This window comes from Suncus etruscus, chromosome 1 (assembly GCF_024139225.1).
Source record: "Suncus etruscus isolate mSunEtr1 chromosome 1, mSunEtr1.pri.cur, whole genome shotgun sequence".
NCBI lineage: Eukaryota > Metazoa > Chordata > Mammalia > Eulipotyphla > Soricidae > Suncus > Suncus etruscus.
In genome coordinates, this window is record NC_064848.1 from 166613915 (window position 1) to 166637760 (window position 23846).

Below are 23846 nucleotides of genomic sequence, written 5' to 3' on the forward strand. Positions count from 1 at the left end.
AAACCTTTTATAACTGGTTTTAAATTATCTTATATTGGACAAAATGACCTGAAGTACATAAAGTATGTGGTTGGTTTTCCCAAGGTAGTGATCAGGGTATCCAAGGATTACTCAGCAATACTTTGCCCTTTGTTGCTTGACCCAGTAATGCTGGGGACCACCTTAGTTACCACAGTCCAGCAGTGCCAAGAATTGAATCAAGGGCTTCAACATGACAGCCATATGCTCTAGTCCTTTGAACTATTTGCCAGCTTATAGAAAGGTATTTTTTTGAGGCTGGAACACTTGCTTTGAATGAAACCAAAGATCTGAGTTTGATCCCTGGCACATCATTTTATTTCCCAACCCTTTAGCACAGAGCACCACTAGCCTTGAGCACCACTAGGTGTGACTCAAAAACAAACTAAAAATATTATTGAAAGGAGAAGTGGAAGCCACTTTTATTCAAGGACCTTTGATTGCTCAGGAATGCCCTTGGGCAGGTTTTGGGATCCATGTGTAGTGTAGTACTAGGGATCCTAACAAGAGTCAACCACATACATGGCAAGCACCTTAACTCGTTTCACTCTCTCTGTCCCCAAATTATTTTAAATTTATTATGTGTGGGGATAAGGTTCCCCTCAAGCAGTATTCAAAAGGCCCTGGGACCGACTACTTTATTAATATTTGACCAGCAGAGCCAGACAGGAGGTAGAGCTACTTTGGCCATACAGTGCCATTGACTGGCAGCGCTCAGGGGCCACTAGAGCCCCACCCAGTGGTCATCCAAAGGCTTACAGGGTAAACCTGACAAATCTCTGGTAATCATGAGTTTCTAGGTATTGGATTCTCTCACATATGCAAAGTATCACTCTAACCCCTGTGCTATCTCCTTGGCTCAATAAAGTGAGTTTTGAGTTTTATTTTATCTGGTAGTGGCTTATTCCTGGCTCTGTGCTCAGGACTGACCCTGACCAGTGCTGGGAGGACCATTTGTTGTACCAGAGATGCAAACCAGAGTCAGCTACATACAAGGCAAGCATCTTCACCTCCTATACCTTCTTTTCAAAGCTTAAAAAGCCATCATCACCTTGAACAGTAGGCAGCATGTCAGTTCATAATATAAACCTTAAAAGCCTCAAAAATGAACAGTTGTATAGTTATACCATTTTAAAAAACTATGTCTCATCAACTTTAATTTTGTTGTAAACTTTAGTTTTCTTTAGTTGTGAAATGAAGGGCCCAGAGAGATAGTATGGCAGGTAGGGCATACCTGCCTTGCACCCAGCTAACCTGGATCTATCCCTTGCATACCATATGATCCCCTGAGCACCACCAGGAGTGATTCTTGAGTACAGAGCCAGAAATAACCTCTTAGCATACCTGGTTTTGTTGGCTGGGATTCTTTGGAGGTGAATGTTTTTATATAACCTTTGCTTTCTTTTTCTTCCATAGGAGGAAGAAAATTACAGAGAAGAAGGAGATCCTAGAACAAGAACATCTGATCCACAGTCCCCACCTCAAGTATCTCGTCACAAATCACATTATCGTAATAGAGAACACTTTGCTACTATACGAACAGCATCATTGGTATGTATTATCTTTAAATACAGGTTTTATATTGGAACTTGGCATCTATACTCAAGTATAATTCTGCCATGTCTTTTCATTTGGGGCTTAGTTTGTAAAGTATACGTCATTACTTTATATGAGAAAGATAAGAACACTGAGAGAAGTTAACAAGTTAAACAGTAATTATTATTTTAGAGTATGCCACAGGTACCAAATAGGAAATCAGATTATTTTTTACTTAAAATACAAAGGAAATTTATTTTTTCAAAGAAATAATGCTTAGGGCAGGAGAGATAGCATGGAGGTAGTGCATTTGCCTTGCATGCAGAAGGACGATGGTTCGAATCCCAGCATCCCATATGGCCCCCAAGCCTGCCAGGAGCGATTTCTGAGCATAGAGCCAGGAGTAACCCCTGAGCACTGCTGGGTGTGACCCCCCCCAAAAAAAAAAAAAAAAAAGAAAGAAATGAATGCTTTATTTTTTTATTGGTTTTTGGGCCACACCTGGCAGTGCAGAGGGGTTACTCCTGACTTTGTACTCAGAAATCACTTTTGGCAGTCTTGGGGGATCAGATGGAATGCCGGGGATTGAACCCATGTCAGCTGAATGCAAGGCCAACACCCTACTCAGTGTACTATCACTCCAGCCCCACATTGGAGCCTTTAATATAAATTTTAAGCACATGGGAGAATAATAAACGTTAATTCTACAGAAAACCTGATGAGGAAATATTGAAGCTATCCAGAAAAGGAGGAATATTTGGAAAAAATATGCTCTTTGTTTTAGTATGATGGGTTTGAATCCTTGGTCTTGCACATATATGGCAAGTGCTCTGCCATTGAGCTGTATCCTTGGTCCACATTTGATGTTCACTAAATACAGTTTTGCTAATTTCCCAAGTCACAATAACAATTTGTCCATTATAAGGATGTTGTTATAGTGGGAGGAAGGGCCAGAGTGATATGATAGCTCAACAGTAGTGCGTTTGCCTTGCATGTGGCTGACCAGGGACCAGTCAGGACTGATCCAAGTTTGATCCCTGGCGTCCCATGTGGTCCTCCAAGCCTGCCAGGTACGATTTCTGAGCACAGAGCCAGGAGTAACCCCTGAGTGCCACTGGTTATAGCCCCAATCCCTCTCCCCAAAACTAATGGACAAAAAAACATATGTTAAAAGAGGGCCACAGAAATATTACAGCAGGAAGATGCTGCCTTTGCACAGCTGATAAGATGGATTCAATCCCCAGCAGCATATATGGTCCCCTCATCACAACTGGGTGTGACCCCCCCACCAAAAAAAAAACCCACCCTATGATAGGAAGCTAGAGAAAATGTACAGCAGGGAAGCATACTTGCTTTTCTTTCTACCAACTAGGTTCAGTTCTTATTACCCCATAAGTCCCCCTAAATCCCAGCAAGAGTTGGTCCCTGAGCACCACTCTGTGTGACCAAAAGACAAACAAGAAACATGATAAAAGATACGATAAAAGGAAGAAGTTAAATTATAAGAAAAAGAGGTTATTAGATGAAATAAATTTATTAGAAAAAATAAATAAAAAATAATATATAATTGTGTATAATATAATATTATATAATATATAATAATAAATAATTTCTTAGATAAAATAAAAAGATATGTTTTATTTGTACAGAGAACCAATTGTTTCAGCAAGAGTTTTGTTTAGAACGCTTTAATTTCCTCTCTGAATTAACCTGAGTTTTTGATAACAAGCTAACTGAATATATGTATATTTCTAGATTTGATTCCCTTCTTTAGGAGACTATTTTCCGCCTATCCTTTTGTTTTTTTTTGTTTTTTTGTGGTTTTGGGGTCTCACCCGGCAGTGCTCAGGGGTTACACCTGACTCCATGCTCAGAAATTGCTCCTGGCAGGCACAGGGGACCATATGGGACACCGGATTCGAACCGATGACCTTCTGCATGAAAGGCAAACGCCTTACCTCCATGCTATCTCTCCGGCCCCTCCACCTATCCTTTTACATCACATGATTTGATTATTTTAATATATATCTTGGAACTTTATTTTCATTAAGATTGCTTTCATTATTCTACTATATATTCCCATGTACATTCACTGGGATAAATGTACTGGATTAACTGGGATAATTTAGACTAATTTTTTACTTAATTAGTATTAAAATGTTATAAAAAACACTTTTGAAAGGAAGATTATTTGCTTATTTTCCCCCCATTGTTTAGGTTACAAGACAAATGCAAGAACATGAACAGGATTCTGAACTTAGAGAACAGATGTCTGGGTATAAGAGAATGAGGCGGCAACATCAAAAGCAGCTGATGACTTTAGAAAATAAACTGAAGGCCGAGATGGATGAACATCGCCTTAGATTAGACAAAGATCTTGAAACTCAGCGTAATAATTTCGCCGCAGAAATGGAAAAGCTTATCAAAAAACATCAGGCTGCCGTGGAAAAAGAGGTGATTGATTGAGTATTATTAATTTGCTTATTTTAGCTGTGTCCCTCTCAGGTATTTTTCTTTATTTTGGGGCCACACTTAGTGGTGTTCAGGAACTATTCCTGGCCTGGTGCTCATGGGTTTTTCCTAATGATGTTAAGACCAAACTTGGAACTTTTGCTTGCAAAGCATACACTCCAGATATCCCCAGCCTTTTTGTTGTTGTTGTTGTTGTTGTTGTTTGTTGTTCTCCTAAGTGATAAGAGTTCAGACCCTCTGTACTGTTCCTGGCAATATTCCACTGTCCAGGTCAGTGCTTGGACCTGAGCAGCATAACAGGATCCACTAGGGCAGTGGTGGGCAACCCTTTTTTCAACTGAGCCAAATCTTGCCAAAACCACGATTGAAATTTATTTTGAGAGCCACGTTTTAAGACCGAAAATACTTAGGATGGTACACTGTTTTTACTTTCAATAAGTTCTTATTGAGAATATTCTGCATGCAAGTATCCCCACAGAAAGCTGCAGGTTGCCGACCACTGCACTAGGGCCACCCTAATGGTGCCATGTAGGACGCTGACTCAAACCAAGATCAGGCCTCTTACTATTTGCCCAATATGTTATTTTGTTTGTTTGCAATTTTATTTGGCGGAGGGGGCAACACCTGACAGCACTCAGGTTTGCTCCTGGCTCTGCTTAGAAGTTACTCCTAGCAAGCTCAGGGAACCATATGGGATGCCGGTGATCAAACCTGGGCAGCTGTGTGCAAGGCCTTACCCATTGTGCTATCACTCCATCCCCCTAATATGCTATTTTAATATTAAGTTATCTGTTCTTCATATCTACTGGCAGTCAGTAGATATGGCATCTTTTCCTGGCATCTAATAACTTGGTAACTTCACAGTAGGTGAGCCAGGCTTCTGGTTTTCTGGTGATCCGAAGAGTTTGATGTATCACCTATCATTTGGTGACTTAGATCTCAAAAAATACTAGATTCTATTGGGGGGGGAACCTTCGATTTATGTCAGTGTTTTATTTTTTATATATTTAGAAGTGATTCCTGAACCTGAGTAAGCCTTGAGCACTGCCATATGTAACCACAAAATCAAATTAGTAACAATATTTACATTTATATTACCTCTGAATACCAAACCACAAAAAATTAGTTTTGTTGGGGCTAGAGCAATAGCACAGCATGGAGTGTGTTTGCCTTGTACACTATCAACCCCAGTTCAATCCCTGGCATCCCATATGGTCCCCCAAGCCTTCCAGGAATAACTTCTGAGCGTAGAACCACGATTAATCCTTGAGTGCTGCCAGGTGTGGCCCAAAAGTACCCCCAAATTTTTTTTTTTCTGTCCCCCAATTCACAATACAGACCAGGCAAAGGACCTGTGTTGTGTTTTGTTTTTCTGAATTTTTTTTTTTTTTTGGTTTTGAGGTCACACCCGGCAGCGCTCAGGGGTTACTCCTGCTCTATGCTCAGAAATCACTCCTGGCAGGCTCCGGGGACCATATGGGATGCTGGGATTCAAACAACCAACCTTCTACATGCAAGGCAAATGCCTTATCTCCGGTGCTCTCTCTCCGGCCCCTGTTTTTCTGATTTTTTTTTTTGGGGGGGGTTTTGGGTCACACCCGGCAGCACTCAGGGGTTACTCCTGGCTATGCTCAGAAATCACCCCTGGCAGGCACGGGGGACCATATGGGATGCCGGAATTCAAATCACCGTCCTTCTGCATGAAAGGCAAACGCCCTACCTCCACGCTATCTCTCCGGCCCTTTTCTGAATTTCTTTTCTTTTTTTTTTTGGTTTTTGGGTCACACCCGGCGGTGCTCAGGGGTTACTCCTGGCTGTCTGCTCAGAAATAGCTCCTGGCAGGCACGGGGGACCATATGGGACACCGGGATTCGAACCAACCACTTTTGGTCCTGGATCGGCGGCTTGCAAGGCAAACACCACTGTGCAATCTCTCCGGGCCCTTTTTCTGAATTTCTTAAATGTCCTAAAATGGGTGTGACTATAACATTGTAAAAAGTGAAACTAGAGCCAATTGCATGCACTTGTATGCATCTGACCGAGGTTCAGTCCGCCCTTAGGGTCCCATATGTTCCTCTAAATCTGCTAGTAATGATCCCTATTTACAGAGTCAGGAGTAAGCCTTGAGCATAGACAGGTGTAACCATCCAGAAACTTAAATAGGGCCAGAGTGATAGCCCAGTGGTAGGGCACGTGCCTCGAATGTAGCTGACCCTGGATGGATCTACGTTCAATTACTGGCATCCCATATGGTCCCCCAAGACTGCCAGGAGTGATTTCTGAGCACAGAGCCAAGAATATCCCTAATAATTGCAAAGTGTAGCTAAAACAAAAAAGTGTGTGTATGTATGTATATATATTATCATTTTCACATTATTTTCTATATAAAAGGCCAGATTTTACTCAGGATAAAATTTTATGTACATGTCAATACAGATAAAAGGTGATATCAATTATGTTTGTAGGTAACTTCTTTTAGGGAAGGGTATACTCCTTTTAAATATAACAAAAACAATATTTTTTGATTGTTGGCAAGAGATTAACATATTATGAATGAGTTCCATTTTTCTGTGAAATTTAAGGATGCTGAGTATATAAACAATTTATTGGGTCTTTTTATAATATTTAAACTGGTTTTGGGCCAGAGAGATAGTATAATGGATAAGGTGCTTACCTTTCATATAGCCAGCCCAAAGCACAATTTCTGGCTTCCCATATGGTTCCCTGAGTTTACTAGTTGTGATCGTGTGCACAGTCAAGAGTAAAGCACCCCCAGGTATGATTCAAAAACAATCAAACCAAAACTTAAACTGGTTTTATGTTCTTTTTTGTTTGTTTGTTTTGTTTTGTTTTTTTGTTTTTGGTTCTGGATCGGCTGCTTGCAAGGCAAACGCTGTTGTGCTATCTCTCCGGGCCCCTGATTTTATGTTCTTGAGGAGAAAATATACTTTCTTGGTCATGGGTATTAAACTGTGGCTTTGAATCTATATAATTAATTTTATCTGTTTTTAAATGTTATATAGGCTAAAGTAATGGCCAATGAAGAGAAAAAGTTTCAACAACATATTCAGGCCCAGCAGAAGAAAGAACTGAATAGTTTTTTGGAGTCCCAGAAAAGAGAATATAAACTTCGAAAAGAACAGCTTAAAGAGGTACTTATGTCATCAGAATTTTCATGCCAGTTTTCTGCTTATTGGTTATAATAATTACTGTATTTTTCGGCGTATAAGATGACCCCCTAATTTTAAAGTTAAAACATAGGTTTAGGGGTCTGCTCAGCGGCGTTTGCCTTGCAAGCAGCTGATCCAGGACCAAAGGTGGTTGGTTCGAATCCCAGTGTCCCATATGGTTCCCTGTGCCTGCCAGGAGCTATTTCTGAGCAGACAGCCAGGAGTAACCCCTGAGCATCGCCGGGTGTGGCCCAAAAACAAAAACAAAAAAAAATTTACTAAGGAAAGCTTGCTTTTCAAGCCCATGTTCTCCCTTGAACAAGTACAAGAACAAGTACAAGCTTGTGCTTGTCTCTGTGTCATTTTACTCTGCATAATCAAGAAGTCCATATTTTCTCTTTTGAACATGTACTTCCTTTCCCTTCACATTTTTCTTTTATTCCCCCATCATGCCTTACTAGGAAGTTTTTTTCAATAGAGACATCTTGCTTCACTGATAAATAAATTATCAGAATATATATTTCTGTAATTAATTTTTACATAACCTAAATTGAGTTTGTTTTACAGGGGGAGGGAGGAGATATACAGAGGTACAGTGGACCAGGCAGCAATAGGGATCAGACACAGGTCCTTGCACATGCCAGGTACATACTCTACTGCCATATGAACTGAGTTGTTCTTATGTTCCCAGGAGTTGAATGAAAACCAGAGCACCCCTAAAAAAGAAAAACAGGAATGGCTTTCAAAACAGAAAGAAAATATACAACATTTCCAAGCAGAAGAAGAGGCTAACCTTCTTCGACGTCAGAGACAATACTTAGAGTTAGAATGTCGTCGTTTTAAAAGAAGAATGTTACTTGGGCGCCATAACTTGGAGCAGGACCTTGTCAGAGAGGTTTGTTTAAATTTGAATTTAAAATCTTTCCAACAGTGCCAGGGATTGAACCCATGTTGGCTGCATGCAAACCATACCCACTGTTCTGTTTCTTCAGCCCCTTGAACTGTTTACATAGGAAAATGAGAAATTTGACTTCAACATGATATGTTTCTACTCTCAGCCCTTTTTTGTGGGGAGAGAAACATTCCCTGTTGGCTTAGTGACCCAAGACTATGTTTAAAAGTGCTGGAGGAGCTACACCAATGGTGCTGGAAGGGAATGGGACTTGCACTTGTGGAGATCAAACCCACAAGGAACTACAGAGATGTCCTCTACTGTTTAAGCTACATCCCCATCACTGTACTTGTTATTTGAATTGGTGGGAGGATAACAAAATAAAAATGTATTGGGCATCAAGTGAACTTAATATCCTCATTAAATTATTTTTTGTTTGTTTGTTTTGGGCCACACCTGGTGATGCTCAGTGGTTACTCCTGGCTATGTGCTCAGAATCGCTCCTGGCTGGCTCTGAGGACCATATGGGATGCCAGGAATCGAACCCAGGTCTGTCCTGCGTCAGCCATGTACAAGGCAAACGCCTTACCACTGTGCTGTTGCTCCAGCCCCACATTAAATTATTAAATAAATTATCTCAACTTTAAAATTGATAAAACTTGGGGTCGGAATGGTGACACAACTGGTAAGGCATCTGCCTCGCATGTGCTAGCCTAGGACAAACCGTGGTTCGAACCCCCGTCCCATATGGTCCCTCAAGACAGGAGCAATTTCTGAGCGCATAGCCAGGAGTAACCCCTAAGCGTCACTGGGTGTGCCCCCCCAAAAAAAGAAAATCGAAAAAACTTAAAATTGACAGAAATGTTAATTAAGCATTTTAATAAAATAACCGTAGGATTTACTGCTAGTAACAGTCAAGATTTAGATGGAGCAACGGTAATGCAGGTAAAGCACTTGCCTTGCATGTAGCCAACTAAATTCAGTCCTCAGAACCATATATGGTCTAGCACTGTATTTTGTCCCCCAATCACCACCAGGAGTTATCCCAAATCACAGAACCAAAAGTAAGTCTTGAGAACTGCCAGGTGTGGCCCCAAGGCCCCAAAACAAACAACAGCAACAAATATAATATAGATGTTAGCTCTAGAGTTTTCCTGTTTTTTCCATTATACCATTCTAGGTATACTGTATATAACAGAATTTAGTAATATACTCTGATGAAATTCGAAGGGTGCCGTATCTCTCTTCAATCTAAAATTAAGAAAAATGGGGCCTGAGAGATAGCACAGTGGCGTTTGCTTTGCAAGCACCAACCCAGGACCTAAGGTGGTTGGTTCGAATCCCGCTGTCCCATATGGTCCCTCGTGCCTGCCAGGAGTGATTTCTGAGCAGACAGCCAGGAGTAACCCCTGAGCACTGCCGGGTGTGGCCCAAAAACCAAAAACCAAAAAAAAGTGCTAAGAGATAGCTCAAAGATCAGGGATGCATTCCTTACATATAGGACTAAGCAATACCTCGTTACTGTACCCTAGAATGAAAGTGTTACAGCCATGTTAGTAGAATATCACCAAGAATGGCTTCTAGGACTGCTGAGAATCTCCCATTAAAAACTAGTAAATGGGGCTGGAGAGAGAGTACCACAAATAAGGCACTTACTTTGCATGTGACTGTCCTAATTCTGGCATACCATATATATAGTCCTCTGACCTACCATGAGTAATCCCTAAGGACAAAGCCAGAATTAAGCCCTGAGAATTGCCAAGTTACCTCCCCAGAAAATAGTTATAGAAAGGACATTAAACTTCTTGATAGATTATGTATATCTTTTGCTTATTACATAAATTAGTATTGATAATAGAATGAAAATATGTACTATCAGTTGTCTTTTTAGTGAAGTTTTAAAACTAGTATTTATGATACAGCCATTATTATAGCAAAGGATTGCTTTTATTTCCTGATTATTCTTTTCCTTAGAATTTACACACATACCCAACCTCCCCACACTGCCACTCCTAACTCCACTCATGGTATCATACAGCAGTAAATTAAGCTTTTGTCTTCTCTTTGATGGTTTAGGAGTTAAATAAAAGGCAAACTCAAAAGGACTTAGAGCATGCCATGTTACTTCGACAACATGAATCCATGCAAGAATTGGAGTTTCGCCATCTCAATACAATTCAGAAGATGCGCTGTGAATTGATCAGATTACAGCATCAAACCGAGCTTACTAATCAGCTGGAATATAATAAGCGAAGAGAAAGAGAACTAAGACGAAAACATGTCATGGAGGTTCGACAGCAGCCTAAGAGTCTAAAGGTATCTTAACTTGAACTACTTGCTAAAAGGGAAAGCTATATGATATCCATGCAAGGAGCCAGAGAGATAGTACAGAGAGTAGAGTGCTTATCTTGCACACAGTCGAGAAAGGTTCTATTTTGATTTCCCAGCTGCAACGAACTACTCTGTCCCCCCAGCACTGCCTGGTATGGCCCCAAAACAACATAAAAGATATCCATGCAGACATTGAAAGTATATTTCATGTCATGAAGAAATTGAATGTTTTCTTTTCATTTTAAGTATGTTGGATTAGTTTTAATGTAGAGTGCTGTGGGTACAGTTTATTACATATGTATTAGCAGCCCATTGAAATGGCCAAAACTTAAATTTGGCAAGTACCATAAAAATCAACATGTTATTATTTTATTTTATTTTATTCTTTTGTTTTGGAGGTACACCCCGTGGTACTCGGGTTACTCCTGGCTCTGTGCTCAAAAAATCGCTCCTGGCTTCAGGCTTGGGGGACCTTATGTGATCCCAGATTGAACCTGGGTCTATCCTGGGTTGGCCTTGTGCCAGGAAAACTCCTTACTGGTATGCTATCACTCCGGACCTCAAAATCAACATTCTTATTTTAAATATACCCAAATGACTGAGTTTGATCCCTGATTTCCCAAATGGTTCTGAGACCCACAAGGAGTGGAGTGACTATTGAGTATAGAGCCAGTAGTAAGCCCCGAGCACTAGTGGTGTGGACCCTCCAAAACATTCGCTCTCGCTCGCTCTCTCTCTGTCTCTCTGTCTCTCTCTCTTCCTCTCTTTCTCTCCCTGTTCTCTCTCTCTTTCTCTTTCTCTCGCTTTCTCCACAAAAACAAACAAATAACACTGTTTCTGAGATGTAATTACAGTTCAGAGACAGAAGTTTATGAGTTATCTTTTGCTTTAGCACAAGTTAAGTATATTATTAATTCAAGTTTTTAACAAAAATAATGTTACGAGGCCAGAATGATAGTACAGAGTGAGAGAGCCTCCTCGAGTTACTCAGGGAATGAGGAGGGGCATGGGATAGAACCTGAGGCTCCAGCATGCAAAAGTAGGTGCTCTAGTCCTTTGAGCAATTTCAACCTGGCAACGAGCCCGGAGATATTCCTGAGTGCAGAGTCAAAGAGTAAGTCCTGAGCATTGCCAAGTAAGGCCCCAAACAAGTAAGAAACAGTTAATATGCTTACTTTCGGCCACAGATATGATAGACTACCCTCTGTCAATAAAGTGCTATTATATCTTGATTTATAAAAAAAAATTAATTTTCTGCCATCAGTACACTCAGTAATCACAGCCAGTTTTGGTTTGTTGGGGTTTGTTTTGTTTTTTTTAGTTTGATTTTTGCAAGGCAAGCTCCCTATCGACTTTGGCCCCAAATCAGAGCTAGTTTTAATGTTTATCAGATCATGAAATGTACCTTAAAAATAGTATTATTTTTAATAATAAATTAATAATGTATTATTAAATAATAATTTAGTGAATTATTTAGTGATATTTATTGTGACTATTTAGTGAAATTTAGTGATAAATGTTCAGTAATAAAAATGTTTCAATTTGAAGTTTTCGTTGTAAAAATACATAGATTACAATTGTTTGGCCTAATAGCCAAGTACAAGAATATATGGAACCTTATGATCTGGCTTGTTTGTTTTTTCCCTTTCTCCTATTTACTTTTTTCAGTAAATATAAAGTATGTAACAAATGTCATGTGGTAAAAAAATTTTTTTCTTCCCAGTCTAAAGAACTCCAGATTAAAAAACAGTTTCAGGACACCTGCAAAATCCAAACCAGACAGTACAAAGCATTAAGAAATCACCTTCTGGAAACTACACCAAAGAGTGAGCACAAAGCTGTTCTGAAACGTCTCAAAGAGGAGCAGACCCGGAAGTTAGCCATCTTGGCTGAGCAGTATGATCACAGCATTAATGAAATGCTCTCCACACAAGCTGTAAGTTTGTTTTATGTAGACAGAATTTATTTAGTACTATCCCTTTCCACTATTTAAAAATTCCAGTAATTAATAATATTGTTTGGAAGAAATCATTTTCTATAGCTAGGAAAAGACTTGTGTGAATGCATATTCTTTTTGTTCTCTGCATGCTTGAAAGTAGACATAATGGGCCCGGAGAGATAGCACAGCGGCGTTTGCCTTGCAAGCAGCCAATCCAGGACCAAAGGTTGGTTCGAATCCCAGTGTCCCATATGATTCCCCTGTGCCTGCCAGGAGCTATTTCTGAGCGGACAGCCAGGAGTAACCCTGAGCACCGCTGGGTGTGACCCAAAAACCAAAAAAAAAAAAAAAGAAAGTAGACATAATATGAAATTCTCCTTAATACATTTAAACATCAAGTTCAAAGTGATTCTTTTCCCTAACACTGCCTCTCTTTAATACACATTCCAGAACAGTATTTAGGCTTTTGTAGTCCAGAAAGCAAAGCTGAGGTTATTATGTGAGTACTGTTTTAAAATAGAAAACCCATTTTTTATTTATTTATTTTGGTTTTTGAGCCACACCAGGTATACTCAGGAGTTACTCCTGGCTACGCTCCTGGCTCAGGGACCAAATGGAACACTGGGGATCGAACCCATGTCTGTCCTGGGTCAGCCGCGTGCAAGGCAAAACGCCCCACAGCTATCACCCCAGAAAACCCATTCTTAAGTAGTGGACCCTTTTGTTATTATTGTTGTTCTGTTTTGTTTTGATTTTTCAGCCACACCTGATAGTGCTCAGGACTTACTCCTGGCTTTGTTCTCAGGGATCACCTTTGATGGGTTTTGGGGTTTTTTGTGGGGTACTAGGGTACCCCAGTTGAACCCAGTTGGCCCAGGTGCAAGGCAAGGGCCCTATCTGCTGTACTATCACTTTATAATGCCATCATCAGTTTCTCTTTTTCAGAGATGTTTACATCATGATACAAAAGATAACAATTGTTGTTCAAAAGTAGTCTGTCTTCTCTCACACCTCAATCTTTGTAAGTCATAAATAGATAATGAATCTTTTCTTTCTATTTTCAGTTGCGATTAGATGAAGCACAGGAAGCAGAATGCCAGGTTTTGAAGATGCAGCTGCAGCAGGAACTGGAGCTGTTAAATGCATATCAGAGCAAAATCAAAATGCAGGCTGAGGCTCAACATGATCGAGAACTTCGGGAGCTTGAACAGAGGGTCTCCCTTCGCAGAGCACTTTTAGAACAAAAGGTATAAGTAATTATGTGTGCTAGCATTAGCTTTCATCAGAAATATTTTACAATATTTTCACATTGATGGAGGGAGGTATCATTAGGTTGTTCTCACAGTACGATATTTTCTTTTTGTTGTTGTTTTTTTGTTTTTGTTTTGGGGTCACACCCGGCAGTGTTCAGGGGTTCCTCCTGGCTCTATGCTCAGAAATCGCTCCTGGCAGGCTCGGGGACCATATGGAATGCCAGGATTCGAACCACTGACCTTCTGCATGCAAGGCAAATGCCTTACCTCTATGCTATCTCTATGGCCCCAGTACCATATTTTCTTTTTTTTTTGTTTTGTTTTCGGGCCACACCTGTTTGATGCTCAGGGGTTACTCCTGCCTAAGCACTCAGAAATTGCCCCTGGCTTGGGGGGAACCTATGGGATGCCGGGGGATCGAACCGCGGTCGCTATCTTTCCTTGGCTAGTGCTTGCAAGGCAGACACCTTACCTCTAGCTCCACCTCGCCGGCCCCAGTACCATATTTTCTTAATTATAGTTTTGCTAATATTTTTCTTTTCCTTTTCCTTTTTTTAATTTTATTTTATTTTTTGATTTTTTTTTTTCCCTCCTGGCTCTGCACTCAGAAATTGCCCCTGGCAGGCTGTGGGACCATATGGGATGCCGGGAATGGAATTGGTCCCTCCCGGGTCTGCTGAATGCAAGGCAAACTGCCTACCATTGTGCTATCTCTCTGGCCCCTGGTTTTGGTTTTTGGACCACACCCGGCAACGCTAAGGGGTTACTTCTGTCTCTGTGCTCAGAAATAGCTCCTGGCAGGCTCAGGGAACCATAGGGAATGCCAGAGACCGAATCCAGCTTCGTCCTGGTTGGCCACATGCAAGGCAAATGCTCTACCACTGTGCTATCACTCTGGCCCCCATTTGCTTTTTATTTAAAATTATGATTTAAAATATCAATTATAAAACTAGAGAGAGAGTATAGTTGATAGGTACTTGCCTAATATGCGGTTGGCCTGAGTTCAATTTCTTGCATCCCGTATAGTTTCCCATCCGGAGTAATTTCTGAGAATGGTGTGGGAGGGGAGCTGCAACCCCTGAGCAAAACTCAATAAGATAAAATTCTGATTTAGGGGGGTCTGGGCAATAGCACAACAGGTAGGGCCTTTGCCTTGCATGCAGCCAGCCTGGGTTCAAACCTTGCTCCCCATTTGGTACTCCTACCCCTCCCTGAACCAGAAAGAAGCCCAGAGCACAGTCAGGTGTAGTTCAAAAACAAATAAAATTTTATTTAGGGCCATAGAGATAATTAAGTAGGAAAAGTGCTTGCTTTGCATGGTGCCAATCCCCAGTACCACTTCTAGTCCCCTGAGCACCACCAGGATTGATTCTTGAGCATACAGCCTGGAGTAACCCCTGAATACCACTTGGTGTGACCCAAAAATGACCTAGTAATAAACCTTACAATTAATAAATTATAAACATGAAATATATTAGTAACATCATTAAAAGGACTATGATTAAGTAGCAATTGTTTTGTTGTGTTTTTTTTTTGCTGTTTTTTTCTTGAGCAATCTTTTTTTTTTTTTTTTTAAAGATTAGTATACACAATTTTATATAACTAATTTGAATCATCCAGAGCAGTGGTCCTCAAACTATGGCCCGTGGGCCACATATTGTATTTGTATCTGTTTTGTTTCTTCATTGCAAAATAGGATATAAGCAGTGTGCATAAGAATTCGTTCATGGGGGGCCGGAGAGATAGCATGGAGGTAAGGCGTCTGCCTTTCATGCAGGAGGTCATCGGTTCGAATCCCGGCGCCCCATATGGTCCCCTGTGCCTGCCAGGAGCAATTTCTGAGCCTGGAGCCAGAAATAACCCCTGAGCACTGCCGGGTGTGACCCAAAAAAATACACCAAAAAAAAAAAAAAAAAAGAATTCATTCATGGGCCCGGAGAGATAGCACAGCGGTGTTTGCCTTGCAAGCAGCCGATCCAGGACCAAAGGTGGTTGGTTCGAATCCTGGTGTCCCATATGGTCCCCTGTGCCTGCCAGGAGCTATTTCTGAGCAGACAGACAGGAGTAACCCCTGAGCGCCGCCAGGTGTGGCCCAAAAACCAAAAAAAAAAAAAAAAGAATTCGTTCATAAGTTTTGTTTTTACTATAGTCAGACCCTTCAATGGTCTGAGGGACAGTGAACTGGCCCCTTGTTTAAAAAGTTTAAGGACCCCTGATCCAGAGGAAATAAACATAGCTTTAGAATCTCACAGCCATTCAAGACTTAATGGAACAAATAGCAAAAAACACCAACAGACATATTCAAGAATGGAAATTGAAACTAAAGAAAAACAAAAGTGCAGTTCCAGATGGTTTTACAAGTGGTTTCTTAAAGGTTTAGAGTCAAGGAACACTGTAAAAACAGTGTTAGAGTGGCAATTATTGTTCGCATAGGCCCACCTAAGTATGGGGGACATGGAAAGGAAAAACATTGGCCTAATAACAAGACCTTACCCCTCGAGTTTGCTGACATAAGTCCAATTCTAGGTTCCAGGCAAACTAGTTTGTCCAATTCAGGTCATTGTCTGTAGTGCCAATACAGTTTTATTTTTCATACAGTCTCTGTTGTTGGTATCATGTTTCTGTATTGAAGATCCTGGAATCTGTATATTCTACATTGAAGTCAGGATGGTGTGTAGCGTCGTCTAATTTCAACCCACAATTAAAGGGCAATGCAGAAAGCCCTGTCCAGTATGTAGGTCGTTATTGTTTAAATCTTCTCAGTGTTAAGGGAAGACTCTTTTGAGTAAATCGATATCAGAGCAGTAGTAGGGTCTTCCCTGGTAGAGGATTGCTTCCAGGTGATGTCATAGACAACTTTGAATGTTTCATAGATGGCTTCCCTGGTTCAGGGGTAAATGGAGAATGCCCAAACTTCTGAAGCCTGTGCAAGGTCATCATGTCAATGTTCAGGGTGTAAGGTTCCATTGCACCACAGGATGTGTGTTCCTATCTCTATTAGATAAGAACTTATTTGTATGTATAGTATTTTCCATTTTAATTTGCCCATGCAAACAAGGAATAATGCCACCTGGTATCAGTGCATAAGGGGGCCACAAGAACAAGTCCAACAATCCCCGTGACCAGGTTCAAACATAAGCATTAAACTGAGGGGCTCTTTCACCAAAATTCCTTATTGAACAGTTCACAAAAGTGGGGAAAATAAATAATCTAACTTAAGACAGTGGACACAATTGTCACCGTTTAAGGGGATATTCAATAAAAGTTATAGCGGTTGAGGGAATATATCTACAATATTCAAATGTACCCCCACCTGAACTGGTTTCTTCCCAGACTGAGAGTCCATCCTCCCATTTTTATTTTAAATATATATGGTACGCCCCCGCGCGGTTTTTGAAAGGTAGACCAATGAGAAAAGAAAAAAAATACAGGATATGTCATGACATAATGTCCCGACATACAGCAATGCTGCATCGGCCCACCATCCACCCCATGTGTCCCCCCTCTTAGTGTAGGGAGAGAAAGGGGGAAAGTCTGAGGACCACTATAGAGTTCACCTGGGCCGGCAACTAGGGAAGGCCTGGAGTAGGGGAGAAATAGGGGAACGGCTGGGGGCCTGCCAAGCCTCCCAGCATCCCCCAAGTTAGGGAGTAAGCCTCCAGAATGGGGTGTCCCCTAACCCCATACCTGGGAAGAGCTGGCCTCCAGGATCAAGACATCGGAAGCCAGCTATCTGCCCGCCCCCTCTGCTCCTCCTCCATAGAGTAGGGAGGGGGAAAAGCCTGGGGACACCTAATAGAGCCCACGTGGAACCCACAGCAGGCTACCCGAGGTGGCACTCAGGCCAGGCCACCGGAATGGGGTGTAGCAATTGTTAGAGAAAAAATATGAGCTATGTGAAAAATAGTTACAAGAGAGTAGCTCTGATTCATTTCTTTTTTAGCATACAGCTAACTAGAATTTAAACCTTGGGGCCCGGAGAGATAGCACAGCAGCGTTTGCCTTGCAAGCAGCCGATCCAGGACCAAAGGTGGTTGGTTCGAATCCCGGTGTCCCATATGGTCCCTGTGCCTGCCAGGAGCTATTTCTGAGCAGACAGCCAGGAGTAACCCCTGAGCACCGCCGGGTGTGACCCAAAAACCAAAAAAAAAAAAAAAAAAAAGAATTTAAACCTTGGCACCATATGGTCCCTAAAGCACCGCAGGAGTTACTCTTGAATTTGAACCAGGATTTAATCCTAAGCACCACCAGTTGTGACACCCCTTCCCCTGAATGAATGAATGAAAAGAATAAAGGAAGAAAAGGTTACTTCTGGCTGTTTGGGGGTTTTGTTTTGATTTGATTTAATATTTTTGTTAGATATGTGAAAAAGAATGAAACTAGAAATCTCAATTTTTATCTTTTAAGGTATAAAGTTTACACATTTATATATTTTGTATTTTAGGAAAAGAATGATAAGCAAAAAATCTTAAATAGAGGAAAAGCTTTTTTGTTTTGGGGGGATCACACCCTCCAGTGCTAAGGGGTTATTTCTGGCTCTGCATTCAGGAATCACTCCTGGTGGTGCCCAGAGGACCACATGGGATGCCTGGGATTGAACCCAGGTCTGCCACTTCCAAGGTAAATGCCGTACCCACTGGACTATCACTCCCAGAAGAAGGCATCTCTGAAATTTGTAAAAAAAAAAAAAAAAAAAAAAAAAAAAAAAAAGCTACATCTAAAATATGTTCCTAAATTCCTAAGCTATAAGTTCTTAGGTATCTTGCTTTGTTGTTGATTAATATTTGCTATCTTTCCTATTGAAAGGTTTGTGATTGTTTACTGTAGTCCATCTGATAAAAATATTTAGGGGCCAGAGAGATAGCATGGCGGTAAGATGTTTTCTTTTCATGCAGAAGGTCATTGGTTCGAACCCTGGCATCCCATATGGTCCCCCAAGCCTGCCAGGAGTGATTTCTGAGCATAGACTCAGGAGTAACCCCTGAGCGCTGTGGAGTTAACCCCCCCCCCCGAAAAAAAAAACAAAACAAAAATATTTAGGGGCCAGAGAGATAGCACAAGGTAAGGTGTTTGCCTTGCATGCAGAAGGATGATGGTTCTAATCATGGCATCCCACATGGTCCCCTGAACCTGCCAGGAGCGATTTCTGAGCGTAGAGCAAGGAATAACCCCTGAGCCCGGCCGGTGTGACCCAAAATAATAATAATAATAATAATAATAATAATAATAATAATAATAATAATAAAATATATACTCAATTTTTAATATTTCCGTTTTGAGGCATTTGCCTTGCATGCGGCCGACCTGGAAAGGGACCCAGTTCGATTCCCGGCATTCATATGGCCCCCCAGTCTGATAGGGCCAGGAGCGACCCCTGAGCACTGCTGGGTATAGCTTAAAAACCAATCAATCAATAAATAAATAAAGTTAAAAAACATTTCCTTTCTGTTTGGTAGCAGTGTTAAACCTAGGAGGTGCCACACAATGTGAGGCCTGCACACTACCATCCCTGAACCATAAAAATGTATTTTGGGGGCCAGAGTTCTAGCACAGCGGTAGGGCATTTGCTTTACATGTGGCTGACCCAAGGTGGACTTCTGTTCAATCCCCGGCATCCCATATGGTCCCCTGAGCTAGGAGCGATTTCTGAGTGCTTAGCCAGGAGTAACTCCTGAGCATTCACTGGGTGTGGGCCAAAAACAAAAAAATGTATTTTGGGGATCTGGCCGTAACTAAAAGGGTTAGAATATGTGCTTTGTGGGGCCGGAGAGATGGCACAGCGGCATTTGCCTTGCAAGCAGCCGATCCAGGACCTAAGATGGTTGGTTCGAATCCCGGCATCCTATATGGTCCCCCGTGCCTGCCAGGAGCTATTTCTGAGCAGACAGCCAGGAGTAACCCCTGAGCACCGCAGGGTGTGGCTCAAAAAACAAAACAAAACAAAACCAAAGAATATGTGCTTTGCATGATCCCTGGCACCAAACACTGCAGCTATATATGGCCCTCCGAATAATAGTCCCAATATAAAATAATCCCCCAAATCAAACATAAACCATATAGCTATCACTAGAAAGAAAGTCAAAAATAATATACAGAATCACTGTTCCTTTATATTTTTTAGCTCCCCCTAGGGCTCATAGTTAAACAGTGCTGGTCACTATTATAACTATTAATACATGTGGTTTTTGTTTTGGAGATATTTTTGTTTGGTTGGTTTCGGGGTCACACCTAATGGTGCTTAGAATTCTGTTTCTATGTCAGGGATTACTTCTGACTGCTAGGGAACTGTATGGGATGGTGGGTATTGAACCCCAGTTGGCCACATTCAAGTTAAAAGCCCTACTCACTGTACTTTCACTCAGGCCTGTGTTAATGCATTTTAGAAAGCATTTTTGAGCTGTATACCGAGTTTTGGAAAGTTTTAAGTATTTAGACTTTCAGAATTTATCATAAGGAAAATTTATTCAGATATAGGGAATGTTTATGCATAAATAAATGTAGATACTATATTCCTAATAGTTAAAAATACTTAATTAAAAGGAAAGAACCAGAGAAATAGTGCAGTGAGTAACTTGCCTTGCTACACATGCCCAACCCACATTCAATCCCTAGTATCACATACTGCCCTCTGAGTATAGAGCCAGGAGTAAGTGCTGAGCACTGCTGAGTATGGATTTTTTTAAAAAATAAAGAATATGGGGGCTGGAGCAGTGGTGCAAGCGGTAGGCGTTTGCCTTGCATGTGCTAACCTAGGACTGACCGAGGTTCGATCCCCTGGTGTCCTATATGGTCCCTTGAGCCAAGAGTGATTTTTGAGCATAGCCAGGAGTAATACCTGAACTGTCACTGGGAGTGACCCAAAAATTTAATGAAAAATGGGTTTAGAGAGTAGTATAAGGTTAAGGCATTTTCCTTGCCTGCTGTTGACACCTTCTGTTTCTAGCACTGCATATCATTCCCCAAGTAAAACCTGAGTACTGCTGGATGGAATGCCCCACAAAAGAAAAGAAAAATCAGGCCAAAATATTGCTCAGTCGGAGGGGACGGAGAGATAGCACAGCTATCTTCATGCAACTAATTCAATATGGACCGTTAAATTCTTGATTTTCCATATGGCCCCCTGAGCCTGCAGGAGTGGCCCGAGTGCCACCAGTGTGACTCAGAAAAACAAAAACAAATATATATTGCTCAATTGGGCTGGAGCGATAGCTTTGCAAACAGGGCTTTTGCTTTGCACATGGATGACCCAGGTTTGATTCTGGCATCTCCTATGGTTTCCCAAACCTGCCAAGAGTATTTCCCTGAGCACCACTGGTGTGGTCGTACCCTATTTCTCTACCCCCCCACCCCCCCAATTAGATTGAGCACATACTTTGCATGCTGGAGGTCTGAGTTCAATCCCCAGTACTGCATGGTTTCCCTGGGTACCACCACAAGTTACTGCTTCAAGCATAGAACCAGAAGTATCTCCCAAACATGGCTTAGCTCCAAACCCCAAAATAAAGACTTATTTTTTAAAAAGGAAAAAGAGATGGGAGAGATAATTCAGAGAATGAAGATACTCACCTTGTATGCAGTCTGCCCTAGTTCAATCCTTGGTACCACATTTGGTCTCTCCGAGCATAGAGCCCTGCAGGAGTAAGGCCTGAGTTGTAGTCCAAAGACATAAAACAAGGTGTAGGGGGGGAGAATGAAGGTACATTTTGAAAATTAACAGGTGAACCAGTAGAAGATAGCAGAGAGAGAGAGAAGGATGGAGGGAGAGGGAGAAGAGAAAGAAGAGAGAGACCCCAAAACCTAAGTAAGTCACTGGTTGCATGGACCATGATTGTGGTTTGTTAATATGATCCCCTAAGCACCACCAGGAGCCACTTCTGAACACAGCCACAGCCCTGAGTCTCTCTGTCTTTCTCTCTCTCCTTCCCTCCCTTCCTCCTCTCTTCCCACTCTCTCTACCCCCTACCCTCTCTCCTCTATGCCCATTAGGGATCACTTCTGAAAACAGAGCCACAACTCTGAGTCTCTCTGTCTTGTCTCTCTCCTCCATCTCTCCCATCTCTCCTCTCACACCCTTTGATTAGGCTATCATAAGATTTCTCAACAGAAACTCTGAATGCAGAGAATGGAATTACATATCCATTATCCTAAAATGATGAAAAAGAGATTGACTTCTAGCCAAGCATGATGTACTTTGAAAAGTTCTTTTTTTTTTTTTTTTTGGTTTTTCGGGCCACACCCATTTGATGCTCTGGCTAAGTGCTCAGAAATTGCCCTTGGCTTGGGGGGAACCATATGGGACGCTGGGGAATCGAACCATGGTTGCTATCTTTCCTTGGCTAGCACTTGCAAGGCAGACACCTTACCTCTAGCGCCACCTTGCCGGCCCCTGAAAAGTTCTTTATAATGAACAAATAAATTTTCTTCAGATAAACCAAAACTGTAATTTGGGGCCGGGGCAGTAACACAACAGTAGGGTGTTTGCCTTGCATGAGGCCTGTCCAGAACGGACTGCCGTTCAATCCCCCTGCATCCTGTATGGTCCCCCCCAAGCCAGGAGCGATTTCTGAGTGCAGAGCTAGGTAACCGCTGAGCATCACCGGGTGTAGCCCAAAAACAAACAAAAAACTGATGGAATTTACCACTACCAGAACATATACAAAACACTAATTTTGCGGGGCTTGGAAAATTTGGTAAGGCCTCTTTTCAACCATTTCTCAAAATAATGTTTTTTTCTTTTTTGGTTTTTGGGTCACACCCAGCAGCACTCAGGGGTTACTCCTGACTCTATGTTCAGAAATAGCTCCTGGCAGGCTCAGGGGACCATATGGGTTGCCGGGATTCGAACCACCGACCTTCTGCATGCAAGGCAAATTTCTACCTCCATGCTATCTCTCTGACCCCTCAAAATAATTTAATATATAGTTTATCATGTATATAAATACATTATAATCTTTATACTAAAATTCAAAAGAATCCACCAGAAAATTACTAGAAATTACAGATTAATGCAGGAAAGTAGAAGAATACAGAATTGAAATATATAATATCTAGAAGTATACCTAATAAAGGAGCTAAAAAACAATTATCAGAGACACAGGAAAAATAGAACAGCAGGTAAAGTGCTTATCTTGCATGCAGCCAACTAAGATTTAATCCCCAATACCCATATGGTCCTCTGAGCCTGCCAGGAGTGATCTCTTGAGTACAGTAGAACCAGGAATAATCCCTGACCACTGCCAAGTGTGGAACAAAAAAAGAAAGAAAAGAAAATGAGCTGGAGAGATAGTACAGCAGATAAGACACTTACCAACCCAGGTTCAATCCTGAGCACTCCATGTGGTCCTCAAGCACTATCAGGAAAGATAGTCCATGTTTATGAATTAAAGTAATTTATAATTTTTAATACCCTGTGACCTAAGAATCAGAATGCAAGAAGTAAGATACCTAACTTTCATGTTGCTAATCCCCAATTTCTTGGTAGTTATTTTGTTTGGGGGCTATTCCCGACAGTGTTCAGGGGTTATTCTTGGCTCAGCACTCAGGAATCATTCCTGGCAGTGCTCAGGAGACCATATGGGATGCTGGAATTGAATGTGGATTGGCCACATGCAAGGCAAACACCTTACCATTTGTGCAATCATACCAGTGCCAGAATTTCTAAAATTTTATGAAAGCAATAATCTGGCAAGGTAAAAAGTCATGCTCTCTATCTTCTTTTTTGTTTGTTTGTTTTTTGTTTGTTTGTTTTTGGGCCACACCCGTTTGACGCTCAGGGGTTACTCCTGGCTATGTGCTCAGAAATCGCCCCTGGCTTGGGGGGACCATATGGGACGCCTGGGGATCGAACCGCGGTCCGTTCCTTGGCTAGCGCTTGTAAGGCAGACACCTTACCTCTAGCGCCACCTTCCCGGCCCCTCTATCTTCTAATATACTACATCATATCTGGCTTCTAATTACACTACAAAACAATAGTGATCATGTAGTATGGTATTGGAATAAAACTGATCTACAGGCCAGTGGACTAAGACTGACAGCCAAGAAATAAATCCATATATGTATGTTTTTAAACATTTTTCTTTTTATTTCTTTTGTTTTTGTTTATTTTGGGTCACACATGCAGTGCAGAGAAGTTATTCCTGGCTCTGCACTCAGAAATCGAGTCTGGCAAGCTGGGGGTGGGGATGGGGGTAACCATATTGGATGCTGGAGATTGAAACCGGGTTTGTCCTGCTTCA

General features: G+C 41.5%; 2 protein-coding genes across 3 annotated transcripts in view; one reads left to right on the forward strand and one right to left on the reverse strand.

Annotated features, from left to right (window-relative positions):
- Nucleotides 1-23846, reverse strand: part of GIT1 (GIT ArfGAP 1) — a 195184-nt gene that overhangs the window by 104570 nt on the left and 66768 nt on the right. Inside the window, exon 22 of one of the 2 annotated variants that reach the window (XR_007494843.1) lies at nt 16764-16773. The exons of the other annotated variant lie outside the window; for it this stretch is intronic. The gene's annotated coding sequence lies outside the window, so the exon portion shown is untranslated. Of the gene's footprint in view, nt 1-16763; nt 16774-23846 lie in introns of those variants that run through there. 2 annotated transcript variants of the gene reach the window in all.
- The window catches only part of TAOK1 (TAO kinase 1), a 65269-nt gene that overhangs the window by 38601 nt on the left and 2822 nt on the right, over nt 1-23846 (forward strand). The window contains exons 12-18 of the mRNA XM_049771393.1: nt 1435-1569; nt 3772-4008; nt 7050-7178; nt 7888-8091; nt 10165-10404; nt 12143-12355; nt 13423-13605. Of these exons, the coding sequence (XP_049627350.1) occupies nt 1435-1569; nt 3772-4008; nt 7050-7178; nt 7888-8091; nt 10165-10404; nt 12143-12355; nt 13423-13605 (1341 nt within the window). The remainder of the gene's footprint in view (nt 1-1434; nt 1570-3771; nt 4009-7049; nt 7179-7887; nt 8092-10164; nt 10405-12142; nt 12356-13422; nt 13606-23846) is intronic.